Here is a 19,766-nt window from a genome sequence, read left to right as displayed (position 1 = left end):
GCAGGTTTTACTTAAATTTGGTGGAGGAGGCTGTGGCTGAGCAGAGAACTAATTTGTTATTTCACTAACTGGAATAATTTACAATGGAAAGAAGCTTTTTTTAGTTAAAAGTTGTGTTTCTGATTACAGCTTCCGGTATTTTACCTCGCAGTCCACAAACACTCTTCTTAAACTTGATTCCTGACAAGTCGCTTTTCTCAATTCTCGCGTTCTTGGACACCACCAGGGGAAAAGGAAGGCCCTGCTAATATTGCTTGTCTGTTTCCTTCCGGAGGAAGGAGGGGAGAGTTGAGAAAAAGAGGAATGAAGTAAAATGAATTTACTCTTTGCACACGTGCTGAAAGAATAGGCAGGTGTTCTTGGGAATATCTCATTTAAATCTCTGTGTATGTGTTTCGAGAGGATGCGTCCTCACTTAGAGGAGCCAACATCCCATTGCTGGACCTAATCCTGATGGGGCTGGCATCTGAGGGTTACGCGGGCTGCTCCCGGCAGAGCTCTTCCCACGCGGGGAGGCCGAGGGAGCCGGTCGAGCACTGCTCCGCTGCCTGGAAAGATTCAGTCATTTCCACCCAAAGCGAGGAAATAAAAAGCTCGGTCAGCCATTTCATCTGGAGATACCCCGCCCTCCTCCAACAAATACGAAAAAGGGAAAATGTAGGCTTGGGCCCTCACATATCCCAGCAGTTTGCACCCATTCGGGCGATGCGATTGGGGTCGGGGCAGGCAAAATAGAAGTTACCTTTATTTTTTTTTTTAATTTCGGCAGAGGAAGTTATAAGGTTGATGTTGCCCCTTTGATATTTGATTTAACCCACTGACTGCCTGGGAAGGAAGGAGTCTGTTTAGTTTACCTTTGTCCTAGATTCAGTTTTAATATCTCATGTTTAATTGGAGGGGGAGGGGGGGGAGGAATCTTTATTCTTAATGATTCATGCCGCCTCAAAGCACAGTGGTTTCTACTTGTGTGCTGCCTTTCCCACTGGGGGAGGCAAACAAAAGAACAATAATTTCAGACTCCTCCTTCAGTTTCCAAGAGAACCTTAGCTGCTCAGGGATAGCTCTGAATTTTAAAAGCATTTTTTTCTTCCAAATTATGTATTGATTGCACATAAAATAGCAGCACCGTAATATGCAATTTCAAACAAATGCACGGGGGTGCTTGGTTGCTTTTAATGCTCCTCCTTTATTTTTATTTTATTTTTTTTTCCTCCAGCAGAAAACAAAAAGTGGATTCTGTTCCCATAAGCCGCTCTTGCAAAATCTGCACAAACATTTATTAGTCTAGACACAAAATATTCTCAGCCGGCCTCAGCCTGACGATGGCAAAAAGAAATAAAAATAATAATAATAAAAAAAAAAAAGAAAAGGCAAGCTAATATTGTACTTGGCTGTGAAAAGGGAAGGGGGGAATCATGCCCCAGGCTAGTGAAGCTGTAACATTTTGCTGGGGCTGCCTGCAACAACAGATGCATCTCGTTCCCCTGGGCTTCCAGTCCTGCCTATTCTCTTCTGCTGAACTTGGCCGCTCGCAAACATTCCCTGTGAGTACCACACCCCGGGCTTCTCCTGGACGCTTTTGATTTGATTGAATGATGGCACCAGGCATGCTCCTCTTCACCAGGCCTGCTCTTCTGCCCCAGAAATCATGTAGCGAATTCATTGATTGGAAAACGTGCAGAATAGGTGGGATCTGGGGTGACTGGTAGAAATCAAAAGGGTTTGAAATAGGCGATGTGACCGCAGCTTAAACCTGCAGGAAGGGAGCATCGACCCGAATGGTTTATCTGAATCTTCAGCTGCAACTTCTGTAAATACCAGCTCCTTCTCCTCATTTGCTACCATGGCAGTTTGCAGACTTTTGCTGAGTTAAAAGGACAAATCATAGTTGTGCGCGTTTGTTTGATCAGGCCTTTACCTCAGCGCTCACGTTCTCAGACTGCTGGGGTTTTATATTTTTGTCATTTTCTTAGAAAATGGCGAATGATGCATATCCCGGCTTCCAGATATTAGTTCCTTTTGCTCCCAATTTGTGTCAGGCTGCGTTTGGTTGGAAATGAAAATGTAATTGCAAATTCCCCTCAACAGCACAACATGTCTGTGGTATTAATTAAAGCACTGTAAATACGTAGAATATCTGAGAATGCATTCCTTCAAGCATGGCCGTGTTTTTTTAAACCTACAGAGGAGGCAAAATACGGTATTTAGGCTTAGTAGATGAAATGTATTGCTTCTGTGGTGGCAGATCCGTGTCTTGAGATTTTAAACCTGGTGTATCTCATGCTCGAGCCTTCAAAGGAGATGTTACATAGACAATAAAACGTCCTGCTTTTCGGGGAGGGCTCTCCTTAGGTCACTCAGAAAACGCCTTCAGTCTTCACTCACTGCAGCATTCACAAAGTGAATGCCTTCCTGTAAGGTTAGTCACCGATGGCCACTCATTCCATGCTTTCACTAAGAAAAACCTTCGCAGCTTTGAATCTGAATTTCCTGCCCCGCATTTAGGTGAGCCCGGAGCGGCGTCAGGCATTGCTGGGCTCCTCGTCCGGCGGCGCTGGTGAAGTGAAAGATGCCAAAAGTGAAGTTTGACAGTGAGCTCGGGGGCTTGTGCTGGCCCGGTGGCTCTCTAAGCCCCCGTGTCTGAGCAGCGGGAGCATCCGAGCAGCACAGGACGGAGCTCAGCAAGAGGCTGGGGTCAGGGCACTGCTGCAAATAGCAATGCTTTGCTGGTTGCAGAAGTTAACCAGGTACACAGCACTGTTTTACTACATGGTGGAGACCTACGGAAAGTGTTTCTGCCCTCCTTTTTAGCTGAAACATCCCCAGATTCTAAGGGGAAAAGGAATAGAAGGGACTTGCGGAGCAATGTTCTAGTGAAACCCAGCCTTCCTAAAGAAGCCTGCCTGAATAATTCCTGTGAATAACAGACTGTTCAGCTATTTCCTAACATAGAAACGGTGCTGACTGCTTCTTCAGAGTAACATAAGTTAGTGATGCTACTGAAACAGTTGTGGTTCAGACGTAGATCTGATTTCTCCTAAGCACGCTGAATTCACAGCTGTTGATCCTCCAGCGGAGGCTTTGCAATTGAACAACTGTGGATAGGTAAGTTTCCCGCTGTTGTTCTCCTCTCCTCTTGTTTTTTTTTTTTTTTTTTTTTTTTTTTTCTTAGTAGCATAGGCTTAAGACTCTGAAGAAACGGGCTGCTTTTTTTCATTTCCAACACTGGCTGTTCCTCCTGAGCCCCGCCTTCTATTTTTGCAGTCACAAGATATGTGAATGTAAATTCTTGGGAGAGAGGTAGAAAACTCTGTTTCAACTGGTGTCTTTTTCGGCTATGTGGGGAGACCAAATAGGGTGGTTTTGAATCTTCTGGCTCTTATTCAGAGCAGCAGCATGTGGAGGGAGACAGATGCGTGTGCTTTTTTAGTGCAATGGCTTCAGAAGCAAGAGGGGAAAAAACACTTTCTCTGGGAGCTGGAGAAGGTGTCCTTATCGCAGGAGAGGTTTCTAAATGGCATATCTTTGCGAGTGTTCCTGTAGTCTGGAGGTTTTTGTTTGTTTGTTTGCCTTTGGAAGGTTTTACTGTTAATCTTCACGTCCTTCAGCAGAAGTGAGAAATGTGATTTTATTTTGTGCAGTGTCGCGGACCCTCCGAAATCTACTGGGAAGGATGAATACCTCGCACAGTACCAATGTGATGACGGTGGAGACAAGGAGAAACCAAGAAGATCAAAAGAACGTGACCTCATTTCTAATGAAAATGTTTTGTACGGCAAAGAGACTTCTGAGCCTGGTGAGAAATTGCGGCAAACTTCCTCTCTCAAGTGTGACACTGAATGTAGCTCTAAAAAGCTTTCCTCCTCAGCTATTGCAGAGAGATGCCAAGGTAGAAAGGACAAGACTAAAAACACTGAGAAAGAGCATTACCAAAGCAAGAGGGAACATGCTCCTAGTGAAGAGAAGGAGAGTCAAAAAGCAGGTCCTTCCAGCGGCCAGGTTCAAAAGGCGTCACGCTGGAGCTCCGAGTTCGGCAGCATTCCGAGACCGTTTTGGCGGTTGTGGAGACGGCCCTGGCTGAGGTGGCTGCTGCTGTTGCTGCTGTCCCCTCTGTCCTCGCTGTTGCCGCTGTTGCCGCTGTTCCCGGACCTTGGAGACCTCCGGCGGCTCCCTGTGACAGGCCCTGTGGCCCCGGGGAGCTGCCCGCCGCCTCGTCGGCCAGTCCGGCAGCAATCCTGCCAGCACAGAATAGCTCACTGCGTTTCAGGGTAAAGTGACGATTAATTTCTATTTCCTGGCCTGGGTGCTGCTTCCTTCTTTAAGGAAGCTTCAAGGTTAAAGGTTAAGCTCAGTTATGTCAGGGCCCAAGTCCGTTTCGTGAAGGGGCTCTTGTACGAAAGCTTAAGCTGGGATTGACTCTCTGCTAAGCGGAGGCCAAACGTGTACCTACTGAGAAGCAGGTCCTAAGTGATAACGTTTTCTAAAGAGACTGCTAAACACATCTGAACAGTGCTGCTGCAGAACTCTGAATGGGGGGATAGCAACTGTCTTAACTGATCTGGAATCTTGAGTTTACTTTTCAGTGGACAAGAGGTGTGTCTCTCAAGGCAAACAAAGAGAGGAGTAACACCCGATACTCATGTCAACATAAATTTATGCTCAGAGCGTAGGTGTAGGAACAGCATCGGTATGTATATGGAACATCGGGAGAGGAAGCTCTGTCGGTATTTACAGTTTTTCTACTACCTTGTCAGAGAGACGTTATCTCCACATTAGAAATGGATGTATTTTGAAACAGTGGTGGTGGATCGGATTTCTTCTTTCTAGTGTTAATATTTGCTCTTGAATCGTACTTAATACCTGGTAACGCCTCAATCAGTTGTCAAAAATAAACTTAAAAATGTGTAAGGCTTATCTCGTTGGTCAGTATAAAGATCAAGGCTTTTTTCCTTTTTCCTTTTTCCTTTTTCCTTTACCTTTTCCTTTCTTCCCCAGTGTTGTTTTTCTTTTCTCCTTCTCACTACAGTCTTAATTTTGTTTCTTGTCCCTTAAGTGTGTTTTCAGTGTGTTGCTGAAACATTTTCTCTTTCAATCCGAAAAAAGGAGCTGTCACTGGTGAAGATCGGAGCTTATCTGAAAATCCCTGAGCCCAGGAGCTGTCACCTTAGTCTTCCAGTCGGACAAGGACGACTTCATTTCTCGTGTAAATGCATTTTTCAGGTTTGCGTATTGTTTTTTCAGGAACGGAAAGTGTGTATAGAATGGATTTAAAATCAATCTTAAATGTAAAATGTCAAGGGAAAAAAGTTCTAGTTACAACCTCTGCACATAATTTGCCAGCTGTGGGACTAGGAGTTTTCTTATTTACTGTGTTTTGTTTAACGTGTGTGAAGTTTAATGGATAGCAATCAAGGCGTGCTAGAAATCTGAAAGCACTTTATGCTTTGTTCTCTCAGTCATTTTGGTATAACAAACTAGCTTATGTTTTAAACGCTCCATTAGGTTAGTGGTTTCCCTATAGGTAACAAGTCCCTGTGTGCTACAGTAAGACAGTAACAAAACATGAAGTATAGAAGTTCATCCTGTCATGGATGCTTCTGCCTACGGACACACAATTATGCTTATTTAAAGCGGTATCACCTTGAAACCTAATCAGCATTTTAAAAAGGACTTTGTAGCAGTTATTGGCTTTTGTCCTGGAGGGCTGAGGTTTGTTTTGTTTTGTTTTACATTCAGCATTTCCGTTTCTAGCTTACATTCCCCTGTTGTTTTGCATGAGGAAAACGTGCAACTTTACAAAGCAGAACGGAAAGAGCTGCTTTTTAGTCTAACGTTTCAGTTTTTTGTAGGAGTTTTAAATGTGGTAGGAGTAAAACACCAGAAGTACTGCTGCCAAAGTTATATTCAAACTCGTATTTCGTGGAGAAGCAGAAGAAGCCCAGGGAGAAATAAATTTGCAAACGTGCTCTTCATGCTCTCCTTTCCCAAGATTTCTCTGAGATATAGCCCATCCTCTGTGGGTTTTGAGGTATATGGTTCCCAGGAGTGAGAAGGAGGGCCAAACATCTCTCTTCTTGGATCTCAACATGCCAGGGCTTTAGTGTACTGCCACTTACGGCTCCGCTTTTTCACCTGGAAAAAGCGACCACATGATGTAGACTGAGGAGCCCTCACAAATTAACTTGCTATCACAAAGTGACGCCCAGAAAAGGTGTATTTAAAAGCTAGGCTCATTATAGAATAACAACAAACCCCTCATGATTGGTGCAGTAGACAGTGAGGTAGAGGGCGATCCCTGGAAAGACAGAAGAAAAGGAGCAGTGAGTTCTGGGTACCTTTGTGCACACGAAACAGAAAAACGCAGGCAGTGAAGTAATAGTGTTCCATTACTAACGCCAGCAATAGATAATTGCAACAATTATCTATTAGATCATAGGTAATAATTAACAGATAATTGTGCAACTCTGGAAATCAATAAATAACTGATTCCCCTCAGAGAAAGTCTTCTACATTTTTATATTAAAAAGACTCCAGAGTTGTAATGGATTAAAATCCTACGGAAGTGAAAGAAATGGCATCAGCCACTAGTTCTGCAGAAGCTAAAAGTAATACCGATAGAGTTTAGATGGAAATTTTCACTTTGTGTGTTTAGTTTGGGGATTCTTTTTAAATCATTCATACCAGCGATTTAGTTCTTAAGGCTGTTTCTTTGAGATTAAGTGACAGGACTTCTGCTATTCTTTTCTTCTTGGAATGCTTCTTGATATTCTTACGTCAACCAGAACTTCTGTCTCTGTCGCAGATGTCAACAATGACCGTAGTTAAGAAGCCCAAATCTTCAAAGTCTAAAAAGCCCTCTTCAAGGCGGTCTGGCAAATCCAAGAAACCAAGTACTAAAATACTGATGTCACGCACCGCAAACTGGGGCCAGATACCGCCTGCAGAAGATTCAAGCCAAGTCTCTGTGGCCCAAGGACGTGGAGGTGCTATTTACTGTAGATCATCTGAAAAATCTAAGGCTTTTGCCCCAAGAGATCTAAGTAAGTGTGAGCTTTATCCTGACTCCATTTTCTTCAAAGCAAAAGTAGAAAATGCAGTTCTTACTTGTTGCACTGATAGAGAAGGGGACTAGTGTGAACAAAGACTTCAAAAGCGAATCCCCTAAGGCAACTGAAGTGACTGATGTTACAGAAATTAATTTTGATATATTTACAGTCAACAGAGAAATATGGGGAGCTTTTTGTAATGCACAGATTCATCCATGTCTTTTCCGTTTTGCAAAGAAAAGTGTTTGATTGTTGCTATTCACAGCTTCCATTTTTCACACGTTTTTTGAATGATAACATTGCTCAGGAAAAGATCTGGTATCTGTAGGGGTACCGTCATTCCTAGTTACTAGTTTTTACCTTTTTTCCGTATAATTTCAAGTCTAAGCTTGTGGTTTAAGTTATAATAAGGAAAAAAACAGTAGTTGAGTTAATCAGGTTAAAGATTATAGATGGAGAGGAACTTGGCATTAGGTACTACAAACAGAATGGCAGTTAGCCTTGCCTTAGAAAAATTAAAATGGTTGACGAAAGCTGTTTTTTTTTTTTTTTTTTTCCCCAAAACATTGTGTTGACCAGCCAATTTGAATTTGGCGGTATTAAAGCTGTCTGCAATAATTTTCTTCTGGCTTGGATTGTAGCTAGCTCCTCTAGGTGCTCCTGCAGAATAGTATTTTTTTAAATACCTTCCTTAGAAACAAACAAACAAAATCTCTTTTTAAATTTAACTTTCTTGCAGTCGTTAATGATGGAATTGCTCCACCACAGAGCATTCTTTTTCCACCTGAGAAGATTTGTATGGATTGGCGAGAAACACAAAGTGTTGGAGTTGGCCTGTACAATCTTGGCAACACATGTTTTCTTAATGCTACTCTACAGTGTTTGACCTACACACCCCCACTTGCCAATTACATGCTTTCTCTCGAGCACGGCCAGTCATGTGAGTACTTTCTAAGAGTATTTCAAATCTGTTGGACAGCTCTGAAGGTGAAAGAACAGCAGTGATTCTGAGACAAGCTTATTTGCCTGATTTTACCTGTAGAAGCTGGCTTTGAGCACTGTATTAGCAGTGGGCTCCGAATAGCATACGGAGTGCAATTAATGCACTGTTTGTTTAATGAATGAATTTATTTATTTATTTATTTATGTATTTATTAAAGGATCATTTATTGCTTCGTGGGAATAATGAAGTGCATTGGACAGTAATGCATTTAGTAGTAATTTTAGAGAGTAATACATTTTTCAGCCTGTGGAGTTCACATTCCTGTCAGCCTTTACAAATGTGACTTTGCAGTAGTCTTTTAGATTTCTCATCACAAAATGCATTTGAATACAGGCTTAGTGGATATTTTTATTCTGTAAAGTTGTGTGAAATGAAATGTTACAAGACTGTTGGGACATTGGCATCTTGGGAGAATAGAATGTAGCAAGGAGAGTGGATATCGTATCTATAGTTTAAATTTTACTTAGATGTTTGTTTGTAGTTATGGATATTTTGCTGGACTGGGATGCTTTCTTCTTTCACTCTTCAGGTCGTGAACAAGATTTTTGCATGATGTGCACAATGGAGACTCACATTAACCAGGCCCTGCGTTGCACTGTTGATGCCATCGAGCCTACGCATGTTATCAGTAATCTCAGTCGTAAGTGGCTTCAGATGTGTTTCTTTTCGATAGCTTGTAATCTTCAAATACTTATTTGATGTGTATAAGTGGTTTTAACACTAGAAAGAAGAGAGATTTTAGAAATACAAGAATGATTTCATTTTTAAATGAGGTGAATGCTATCATCTTCTTCTTTAGGAATAGGACAACATTTCCGTTTTGGCAGTCAAGAAGACGCACACGAGTTCTTGCGCTATACTGTTGATGCTATGCAGGAAGCGTGCTTGAATGGAAGCACCGAGTAAGCATAAACAAGTTCACTTTCATACATTCTCTAGCACCTTCTAGTCCTTTATTTACTATCAAAAATGATCTCTAGCACCTTTTAGTGCCTTATTTACTATCAGCAACGAAAGTCTACATCATCCTTAGTTTTCATAAAACTCTTTGAAGAGTTAACTCTGCGCCTTAAATCTTCTGAGGTCTGATTATAATTTATTTCCAGATTGGACAGATCTTCTCAAGCTACCACCATCATTCATCAAATATTTGGAGGATTTCTAAGATCGAGAGGTACTTTAAAAAATATTCCTGTCCTTAGAACTGATCTGTGTCTTTTGTCGGTAGTAAAGCAGTCTGTAGTTTGTCTAAAGTAGTATCTGTCAACAACTTGAATTTGGACAGTTAGTCTCCTTCACATAAGGTTAAGCATTTATATTTTGCTTCCAGTGAAGTGCTTGAATTGCAAAGCAGTTTCGGATACGTATGAGGCATTTCTTGATATCACTTTGGATATAAAGGTAAGATGTTTTCTAAATATAATTCATGATGTTTAAGTACATGCCTAACTTTCTAAATTAAACTTGTTTACCTTAAAAAACCAAACCACATATAATGTTAAAACGTAAGAGCTTGGTGGTGCTAAGGAAGTGGATTGGACTTTGTCCTTCTGTGGAGCCCATGTAAATAGTCTCCACATTTGCATTGGGTTTAAGGGGAAAGAATTCTCTTTCTGCAAAAATTATAATGCTGTCATACTTCTCTGTTGTTCTACCCCAATGTACATCTAATTGTTAGACTGATGAATTTGTCCCCAGTATTGATGACAAAGCACACTATAGATGCTGTCTAGGCTACTGGAAAAGTATTTGTTCCGAAGTCAAATGACTTCCAGGTGAGGTCAATGCTGAGCATGCTCTTTCTGCCTCCTTCTTCACAGTGCTCATAGTAGATCGCTGGAGTATGTTAGTAAGATTCTCTTATAAACTACTAGTACGTCTCTGGAATTTTGAATTTACGGTGACTTTACGCTCTTCTTTCTCACTCCTCTAGGCGGTTTCATCTGTTACCAGAGCTCTGGAACTCTTTGTGAAACCTGAAGAGCTGGGTGGAGAGAATTGCTATAAATGTAGCGAGTAAGATTTTGACGAATTAGGTCTTAATCCTAGATGTCAGTTTTATATGTTGCATGACTCTGTTGGACTACCTCTAAACTTTGGATCTACTTACGAGTTTTGTGGAAGTTTATAAAACACTTGGATTTTTGTTTCTTTGGAGGGGGGAAGTCTTGTTCAGAGGCATTCCCTATGGGTTTGCAATTCTCTGGCTCGTATTTTGCCATCAGAATTCAAAAAGAGATACTTTTGTTCTTTCTATTTATTAGCTCTCGACAGTACTTTTCTTGATGTAAACTGCCCAGTTTCCGTTGTTCTCTGGGCTAGTGGCTAATTTTCACTGCTTACACTGTAGGTCCTACCTTGGAGCGGGCAATGTATCAAACTGAACTATTGTGTTTCAAAGGATGGCAGACAGTTTCAGTGTCTTTCCAGACAAGCTCAGTACATGAAGTACATGTACATGAAGTACATGAAGCTCAGTACATGAAGCTCAGTACATGAAGACTTCCTACTGTTAAATGTCTCCCTCCTGTAGAATGACCATGTGCTTCTGTTGTATTTTTGATGTTGATAGACGACCTATGTTGGAGATTATTTGCAATTTCTAGTCCTGGGGACCAAGGCTCTCTCGTTCCACTTTCATTATTTGTATTTCCCTTGAAAGCTGAAAGAATGTATTCAGGATTGGAGTTCAAATAGCCACTTTTGTAGACCAAGAAATGGTACCTTGCCATCCAACCTGGTAATACCCTTTCGTGAGAGATTCCTGTTCCTGCTATGCCCGGGGTTTTGGGAGAATTTACCTTCTTCACTGTATTAACAAACCTGACACGCAGTGCATGGGTTTATGAAAAGAAAAAAGACCAACCTATTATGCAAGTAAATGTCATTCAAATAGCATAGGCATGCGTGAGACATTAAAACGAGTTTGTTTTGGGGGCGAAAAAAGAAGATGCCTTCAAACACTTATCTCTGCTTGTTTTTAAGGTGTAATAAGATGGTTCCTGCATCCAAGAGATTTACCATACACCGTTCTTCCAAGGTTCTCACAATATCACTGAAAAGATTTGCAGATTTCACAGGTGGAAAGATCAACAAGGTATATTTACCACTGTAATGCAACTACATCATCGTGTAATGGGACATCCCCCAAAGCTGAAAGTTGTTTATATTTTCAGACAGTAATTGTAGACTAACGACTATGGCTTATTCTTTCTCTTAATATCAATAAAGTTCCCGCTTGACAAGAAGCATATGCTTTCCTCTGAGAAGGCTGATTCATCAGGAAACAGTTCTCTGCAACTTCTAGTCTTAAACATTGTTTATGGGAAGACTTATTTGTAGTGAATCAAGAAATATCTTCTAGAAATATATTCTAGAAATAAATTCTAGTCTGTGTTTTTTGGAAGTGTTTTTCTCTGGCTAGTCCACGAAGTACTCTGGGATAATTTTCTATCTTCTTGGTCTCTCTTTAGGAGGTGAAATATCCGGAGTATTTGGACCTGAGAGCCTACATGTCACAGTCAATGGGAGAACCACTGCTCTATGCCTTATACGCGGTGCTGGTACATCACGGTGTCAGCTGTCACTCAGGACACTATATATGCTATGTAAAGGTAGAAGTCAACAGCATTTCTAACAGGGTAAAGGTTGTGCTGGCAAACCAGTGAAAGCGTGACTAGCAGCTACTGTTTCTAGGGAAAAAGATTTCATTATATTTTTATTTGACACGTGTGTATTTTGTTCCTATCCGTGATTTCATTTGGAACACGTGCAATTCACCTAAAGAAATGGTTGTCTTTATTTGCAGGCTGGTAATGGACTTTGGTATCAGATGAATGATGCTAAAGTAGTCCGTACTGACATTAAGAGAGTTCTTGGTCAGCAAGCTTACATACTTTTTTATATCAGGTAATAACAAATCTTAACATGTGTTCAGAAGAGATTTACTTTCCTGTTATTGATATTTTTCTGTTTTGCAAGTGTTTATCTTGCTATCCCAGGGAAAGATTATTATTTGTCTAATTCAGTTCTGTCTAACCTGAAATTCTCTGTGTCATTTATTATCTTTTGTTGCTTGGCCTGAAACTGCAGCACTTGTGTAAATTGCTATCTATGTGTTACCTGTAGCTGGCTAATTTAGAGAAGGAGAAAAATGAAGGTCATCTGTCGTGTAAGAATGAATTATTGTTCTGAAAGTGATAGTCTTAGTAGGAAGACTGTTCTCTCCTTTTCAGTTTGTAGTCTTGGCGAAGCCTTCTGTAGAGAAGGCTTCCATATCGTATGAACTGTTCCTCTAAAATTATAGGATGGGATTTAATCCAAGAGTAGGCTGAAAGAAAAACTAAACTACGATCACTGCTCTTTTCTGAAGGCGCTATGATTTGACACTTGGAGAACGTGCGTTTTACTTGCCAGCACCATCTTATCCCTGTTCATTCCCTCCTGGTCAGCAGGGGGCTAATAGTAAGCAGGCTGGATTTATGGGACCACGACTTCTTCCTCATATGATTAAGGTAATTCAGGGAAGTGGGAGGGCAGGTAACGGCACCAAACTGCTAGTGGGTTTGGGGTTTGGTGTGGGGTTTTTTGTTTGGTTTTCAGCATCTTAGTTTTGTTTTCCTTCCCATGCTGCAGCTTTCTTCACAGCCTTCATGCTACAGCCAGAGTCATTCAAACAGTGGTTACTGCTAAATTGTGCAGCCATGCGACTCCATTACTTTATACCTCCAAGACAGCTTTCTAAAGCACAGAGAGCTACGCTCTTTGACAATTTAAGCAGAGTGTACTAATCCTCGAATCATTTAAAAGAGGACTTGTTTTTCCTATCGTCGTCACTTTAGCTAAGACAGGGAAAACTAATTGTCTTATTCCTGAGCACCAGAACAATTCCTTCAGGCTTTTCAGGGTATGTTTAAAGGGGAAAATAAATATATTTGGGAATAGCAGCAGGTAATGTTAAGTTGTTTGGCTGGTTTTCAAAGATGATGTTAATTTGATTCCAATCGGCTGTAAACCAAAAGCAGGAATTGAATACGCTTATTGGACTTGCATTTATCTTTAAAGGGCAGTGTGTTTTTCTTTGTAGGTGTTAAGACCATTTGTAGAAATACTCAGTAGGAGAGTTTTGTGTTTCAAAATGTTAAATGCAGTGTTTGCGTTAATCCATCTTGCCATTTCTTCTTTTTAAATACAGAATTCAAGCCGTTTAAATGGAAATGGATCCATAAAAGAGGACGCAAAGACCACTGGTGTCACCCTAAAAAGGCCATCTTCAGCACCACCGATGGCCTGTGTTCAAAACCAGACAATTACCAGGCCTTCAATTACTGATCCGTCAAGAAAACAGAAGATCACCACCAGTATTCACAATAAATTGCCTGCTCGTCGGACTGTGTCACAGCCTGACTGTCTTAGCAGTGCTGCGGAGGACGAAGATCTCTACCAGGCTGTTCCTTCATCCACAATTACAAATTCGGTAATGCAAATGAAGCAAATGCAAACAAGCAAAAAAGTTTCTGATGAGATTTTTGTGGAGCCAACAGTGAATGAAAATCCTAAACTCAGCTCTGATAACACAGTCCCTTACGGTGCAGAATCTTCAGGAAAGTCTGAGGAGGAGTAAAAGGGCTTATTTAAAAGGAATTGCAATGCAATGTCCTCTAATGGAATTTTGGTTGGAAAGGTAGTCCGTACATTGCAGCATTCCGGTTCTTCCTGTCAGAATGCTGACGAAGGAAGATCCCAGCATGAGCTGCCAAAAACCGATTCACTAAATGGTGCTATTAGGTTAGTTAATGAATCGAAAGAAAACGGACTGAAACTTGATGATTCCACTTGCCGAGTTGAACCTGCTAAACCTTCTGAGATGTTCTTTTCTAAAACAAATGGATTGCTTGAAACATAGATTTGCTCCATCGAGAATTTCTCACCTATGATGTATTCGGGAGTGTTTATTGTGTTCCTAATTCAGGTGAAATACTGAGAAAACACAGCACAAATGTGATTGTAAGACTTTGTGGTATTATCCCATTAGAATTTGCAGACCTGAGCTTACATTAGAACTTGTCAACTTAAGCTCAGCTGAGATAAAAATTCCTAAGTTTCATAAAGTAGATTTTGGGAGGTGAGTTGGGGTTATCTTTGAAGTGTAGATAATGCATACAACTCAAAACGGTCTTGCTTACCATTTAATGGAGAAATTCTGACAAGACTAGTCCTCAGTACTACTACAAATAGTATTTTTTTGTCTGCTGACTTGTGCGTTTTGATTGCAGATGCCTGGAGCTATGCCTTCAGTCAATCGAGAAATCATCACGGAGTCCCTCACAGCCAGCCAGCTGAACAGCTTGTCAGAGGAAACGAGGTAAAATGAGCACAGTCTGATTAAGACAAGACCTTATGGAAGTTCGTTACGGTTTTATCTGTCTACTAATAGTATTTAATGGAAGGATTTAAATTAGTACAATTCCATGCTGTATGTCCAGCGTTACGAACAGAACTAATGATCAGCACTGAGCATATCACTCTGATGCAGGTTGGTGCCTCAAGGAGAACTTGTGTTCCTTCATAGAATGTTTTTCCATTTTTCTCCACTGTCTGGAGAAACACTGGCTGTTCCCCGCTCGCCCCTATGCCTTTTTTCTCAGAGCAGCAGGTGGAAGGAGACGGATGCATTTGCTTTTTTAGTGCAATGGCTTCAGAAGCAAGAGGGGAGAAAGCACTTTCTCAGGGAGCTGAAGAAGGTGTCCTAATCACAGGAGAGGTTTCTAAATGGCATATCTCTGCGAGTGTTCCTGTAGTCTGGAGGTTTTTGTTTGTTTGTTTGCCTTTGGAAGGTTTTACTGTTAATCTTCACGTCCTTCAGCAGAAGTGAGAAATGTGATTTTATTTTGTGCAGTGTCGCGGACCCTCCGAAATCTACTGGGAAGGATGAATACCTCGCACAGTACCAATGTGATGACGGTGGAGACAAGGAGAAACCAAGAAGATCAAAAGAACGTGACCTCATTTCAAAAGAAAACGTTTTGTACGGCAAAGAGTCTTCTGAGCCTGGTGAGAAATTGCGGCAAACTTCCTCTCTCAAGTGTGACACTGAATGTAGCTCTAAAAAGCTTTCCTCCTCAGCTATTGCAGAGAGATGCCAAGGTAGAAAGGACAAGACTAAAAACACTGAGAAAGAGCATTACCAAAGCAAGAGGGAACATGCTCCTAGTGAAGAGAAGGAGAGTCAAAAAGCAGGTCCTTCCAGCAAGAGGAGGTGTTCTCAGAGCGTGGAAGTTGTTCATCAAAAGCGTCACAAGCAGGAGCACTGGGAGGGAAGCAGGTGCAGATCTTTCCCTGGTGAAAGAAACAGCCCTGAGAATGGCAGAAGAGCAGTCAAATATTCAAAGTCCAGATCTGGCAGCGGAGGAAGATCAGAACAAGGTAGCAATAGATATTACCGATCCAAAGGGGAAAGAAGTTGGAGCAGAGAAAGATACTATCGAGATGAAGCACGGAGGTGGGAAAGATGTAGCTATTACAATGATTACTATTCACCTCATGCGACAGGAGACAGTAGAGAGAGAAAGTTCTCTCACGGCGATGCAGCCTTTGACAAATGGACTGCAACTTACTACGGCAGGTCACATAAGCATTATCATTACAAAAGTGGATGGCCTCACGGTTCCCTCTTGAGAGATGAAGATGGACGTCGCTTTAGCACACCCCGAGCAGACTTGCATCGTTGCTCGGTATCTCAGCAACATTCTGGAAGACATTCTCGTGAAAGACATGCGCTTCCACCTGTGTCAGCTCATTTGGAGAACTGTCGCCAGAAAAATGAAACAGAAGGAAACAGAAAAAGAAAATCTACCCGTGCAGAAGGTAGTGAAAGTGAAATAGAAAGGAAAGACAGAAAGATAGAAAAGGAGCTTTTAGGTGGTGAAAAAAATGCAAAAATATCACAAGTTCTAGAAGAAAAAGAAGTCTAAGGATAAACATGGAGAGAAGGATTCCAAGTAAGCAAGGATTCCAGCATACTCCGCATTTTTTATCCTAATTCTTTTCTGGGTGCTTCTCATGTATTCCTTCTTTTTTTTTTTTTTCTCCTTTTTTTTTTCTTCTCTTTTTTTCTTCTTTTTTTTTTTTTTTTTTTTTTTTTTTTTTTTCTGGTAGTTTCTAAGTTACTTAGATAGCATCAGCTGGCTGGGGATCATGTTGTTAGGTTGATCAGTGAAGATAGGAAAGCTATTGCTGAATTGTTTCAGAGCACTAGCTTTGGACCACATAGTTGGAAACACATCCGTACACCATTCTGGATTAGGTTAAAAGTTTTTTTCTGCTTGCACGTATTCCAGAGCTAGCCATTGTTAATGATCTGTGTACAAACCAGGACCTATGGTCCTCCAATCTGAGGGCTTAAGTTTGCTACATCTAAACTAAGTTGCGTGTGCACAAAGCACCACAAAATAGCTGACATGCTGCAAATCATCACCTGTGGTAAAATAAATAAAGTTTCATATAGGCAACAAGTGCCACATCTTTTTTTCTCTTTTAAACTTGCATGTTTCTTTCAGACTTCACGATTTGTGTTTCTGTGTGCTCCACTTTGACAATGCCAATCCCAAGCGTAAAACAAGAAGAAAAAGGAGAAGAAAAAGAAGAAAAAAGAGAAACAGCAGGAAAGTGAAAGGCTCCTTGGAACACTTAGATCCTCGTTTCCAGAAGATAACGCGGGAGAAGAAGGAAGAATCCCGTCCTCCAGATGGCTCTTCATGTGAGCAATGCAGAAGTGAGAGCAGTAAACAACCTTACAAGGAAGGGAAGCCTTCCAGTGCAGGCGAAAGCAAGAAATACAGCTCCGTCTCATCCAACGATTGTATTAAAGGTAAGCGGCCGCAGTGTGTCTGAGGAATTCCTTTTCTATTAATGTAGAGATTATTTCCAACAGTCTTGAAGTGCTTGGTGACTTAACAGTCTGCTGGATATTAAAAAAAAAAGCTGATGGACTTTTTCTTTCCGTTTTTAAATGACCACTAGGAAAGAATGCCTGAAATAAAGAGGTGAAAGGCAAATAGTTTTCATTTGGTGTGATGATTAAGTGGCAAACAAGAGGAAGAGTTGCAAGATCCCTTCTTAAATTCAGTCCAGCCAAGTAGGAAAAGTAAACGTGGACAGCTGTATCTTGGCAAAGAAGATAGTAGGGAGCAAGGAGGTTTAGCAGTCAAGATGGAAGGTGATGCCATGAGGCTTACAGGCTAGTAATGTTCTAGTGAAACCCAGCCTTCCTAAAGAAGCCTGCCTGAATAATTCCTGTGAATAACAGACTCTGTTCAGCTATTTCCTAACATAGAAAGGGTGCTGACTGCTTCTTCAGAGTAACATAAGTTAGTGATACTACTGAAATAGTTGTGGTTCAGACGTAGATCTGATTTCTCCTAAGCACGCTGAATTCACAGCTGTTGATCCTCCAGCGGAGGCTTTGCAATTGAACACCTGGAGAATAGGTAAATTTCCCGCTGTTGTTCTCCTCTCCTCTTGTTTTGTTTTGTTTTGTTTTCCTAGTAGAATAGGCTTAAGACTCTGAAGAAACGGGCTGCTTTTTTTTCATTTCCAACACTGGCTCTTCCTCCTGAGCCCCGCCTTCTATTTTTGCAGTCACAGGATACGTGAATGTAAATTCTTGGGAGAGAGGTAGAAAACTCTGTTTCAACTGGTGTTTTTTTCGGCTATGTGGGGAGACCAAATAGGGTGGTTTTGAATCTTCTGGCTCTTATTCAGAGCAGCAGCATGTGGAGGGAGACAGATGCGTGTGCTTTTTTAGTGCAATGGCTTCAGAAGCAAGAGGGGAAAAAACACTTTCTCTGGGAGCTGGAGAAGGTGTCCTTATCGCAGGAGAGGTTTCTAAATGGCATATCTTTGCGAGTGTTCCTGTAGTCTGGAGGTTTTTGTTTGTTTGTTTGCCTTTGGAAGGTTTTACTGTTAATCTTCACGTCCTTCAGCAGAAGTGAGAAATGTGATTTTATTTTGTGCAGTGTCGCGGACCCTCCGAAATCTACTGGGAAGGATGAATACCTCGCACAGTACCAATGTGATGACGGTGGAGACAAGGAGAAACCAAGAAGATCAAAAGAACGTGACCTCATTTCTAATGAAAATGTTTTGTACGGCAAAGAGACTTCTGAGCCTGGTGAGAAATTGCGGCAAACTTCCTCTCTCAAGTGTGACACTGAATGTAGCTCTAAAAAGCTTTCCTCCTCAGCTATTGCAGAGAGATGCCAAGGTAGAAAGGACAAGACTAAAAACACTGAGAAAGAGCATTACCAAAGCAAGAGGGAACATCACGGAACATTTTCCGTGATTTTCTTCCTGAGCAGAAGTGTGCAGTACTCCTTTTCCATTAATGTAGAGATTATTTCAAACAGTCTTGAAGTGCTTGATGACTTACCAGTCTGCAGATGTATTATCAAACCAAAAAAAAAAACCCGACTTGGTAGACTATTTTTTTCCCACTTTTGAATGACTACTAGGAAGAAGGTTGTTCCGGCATCAAGAAAGTCATGTGGAATGTAACAAAATTTACTGAACCAGTAAATAAAAACTATATTTTTCTATTAGTTCCATTGTTTCAACTCTTCTGACGCTTATGGATGGCACAGATAACAGAGGGGAGATCGTGGTAATCGGAGCTACCAACAGACTGGATTCTATAGATCCTGCTTTACGAAGACCAGGACGCTTTGGCAGAGAGTTCCTCTTCAACTTGCCAAATAAAGAGGTGAGAACTTAAATTCAACGTTAGTTCTACCATGGCAAAGTCCAACTTTATAGGAAAAAAAAATAATTGACAACTTGAACAAAAGAGTGATATGTGGAGACACTGCGTTGTTCCATGGAGGGCAAATCTGGTACTGGATATATATGGTCAGGATGATACCACCAAGTAGTTAGTTCTATAATCAAACCTTTCATTCCCAAAGTTGTACCTGTTTGCTTAATTATTTAGTCCACTTGGGCGTTTTCATCATGAAGTTGTGTTTTTGGTCTCAATCCTTCACTTATGAATGAATAGGGGACGTGTTTGCATTTGATTGTGCCCCGGATCGGTGGTAGTAGTTTGAGTCATAATTATTTTCTTCTTTATAGTAATTGTAGCAATTTGAAGCATTGTGCCAGAAGTGCTTTCTGTGAATTTACTGCCTGAAAAGCAAATGTGATGAAGTAATGAGACTGTCACAATGAAAGCTTGCTAAGTTTTAGAGAAGATTTTTGGACAACAAAGAAATGTTTCTGGATAAATTTTTCATTACAGTATTTTCCTCTGGGTCATTAGGTCCCGTAGTTTGGAAACTTGTTATTGAAGCTATAAATGCCTTTTCTTTCATTGTAGGTTCCTAGAAAAAGTTCAGTATAACAAATAAGAAATATTCAATTTCCTGGTTGAAAATGCAGAGTGTATATTAAATAACTGTAAAATACTTGAAAGTTGAGCAAATAAGAAAAGCGTATTAATAGATGAGGGGTTTTGAGGAAGGACTGGGGTTTTTTTGTTTGTTTGTTTGTTTGCTTGCTTTTTGGTTTGTTTGTTTCTTGGTATTTTTAAGGAAAACTTGGGACAAGCTAAAACGCAATGATTTTGCTTCCAGGCTAGAAAAGAAATTTTCAAGATTCATACTCGTGACTGGACCCCTAAGCCACCGGACATGTTGCTTGATGAACTAGCTGAGAAATGCATT

General features: G+C 40.9%; 2 protein-coding genes across 2 annotated transcripts; both read left to right on the top strand.

The window, feature by feature from the left end:
• The first annotated feature begins 3,842 nt into the window (after nucleotides 1-3,842).
• On the top strand, nucleotides 3,843-14,755 carry LOC139998673 (ubiquitin carboxyl-terminal hydrolase 42-like). Its single transcript, XM_072023395.1, has 14 exons — nucleotides 3,843-5,203; nucleotides 6,803-7,040; nucleotides 7,786-7,986; nucleotides 8,579-8,689; nucleotides 8,849-8,951; nucleotides 9,156-9,223; nucleotides 9,380-9,450; nucleotides 9,983-10,065; nucleotides 11,035-11,146; nucleotides 11,523-11,663; nucleotides 11,858-11,958; nucleotides 12,422-12,563; nucleotides 13,244-13,525; nucleotides 14,325-14,755. Exons 2-14 carry the CDS (start codon nucleotides 6,803-6,805, stop codon nucleotides 14,415-14,417), a joined length of 1,746 nt encoding a protein of 581 aa, XP_071879496.1. The 5' UTR covers nucleotides 3,843-5,203; the 3' UTR covers nucleotides 14,418-14,755.
• Nucleotides 14,552-16,888, top strand: LOC139998702 (uncharacterized). The gene is made up of 3 exons (XM_072023471.1): nucleotides 14,552-14,584; nucleotides 14,979-16,049; nucleotides 16,608-16,888. The coding sequence occupies exons 1-2, from the start codon at nucleotides 14,552-14,554 to the stop codon at nucleotides 16,020-16,022; spliced, it is 1,077 nt and encodes a 358-aa protein (XP_071879572.1). The 3' UTR covers nucleotides 16,023-16,049; nucleotides 16,608-16,888.
• Nucleotides 16,889-19,766: the final 2,878 nt, after the last annotated feature.

This window comes from Anas platyrhynchos, chromosome 14, assembly GCF_047663525.1.
Source record: "Anas platyrhynchos isolate ZD024472 breed Pekin duck chromosome 14, IASCAAS_PekinDuck_T2T, whole genome shotgun sequence".
Taxonomy (NCBI): Eukaryota; Metazoa; Chordata; class Aves; order Anseriformes; family Anatidae; genus Anas; species Anas platyrhynchos.
This window is presented reverse-complemented; position numbering and strand designations above follow the sequence as displayed.

Coding starts and splice junctions, on each gene's coding strand:
- LOC139998673 (XM_072023395.1), top strand. CDS start 6,803: ATGTCAACAATGACCGTAGTTAAGAAGCCCAAATCTTCAAAGTCTAAA. Junction 9,451..9,982: donor ATATCACTTTGGATATAAAG/GTAAGATGTTTT, acceptor TCACTCCTCTAG/GCGGTTTCATCTGTTACCAG. Junction 11,959..12,421: donor TACATACTTTTTTATATCAG/GTAATAACAAAT, acceptor TCTTTTCTGAAG/GCGCTATGATTTGACACTTG.
- LOC139998702 (XM_072023471.1), top strand. CDS start 14,552: ATGATCAGCACTGAGCATATCACTCTGATGCAG. Junction 14,585..14,978: donor AGCATATCACTCTGATGCAG/GTTGGTGCCTCA, acceptor TCTACTGGGAAG/GATGAATACCTCGCACAGTA.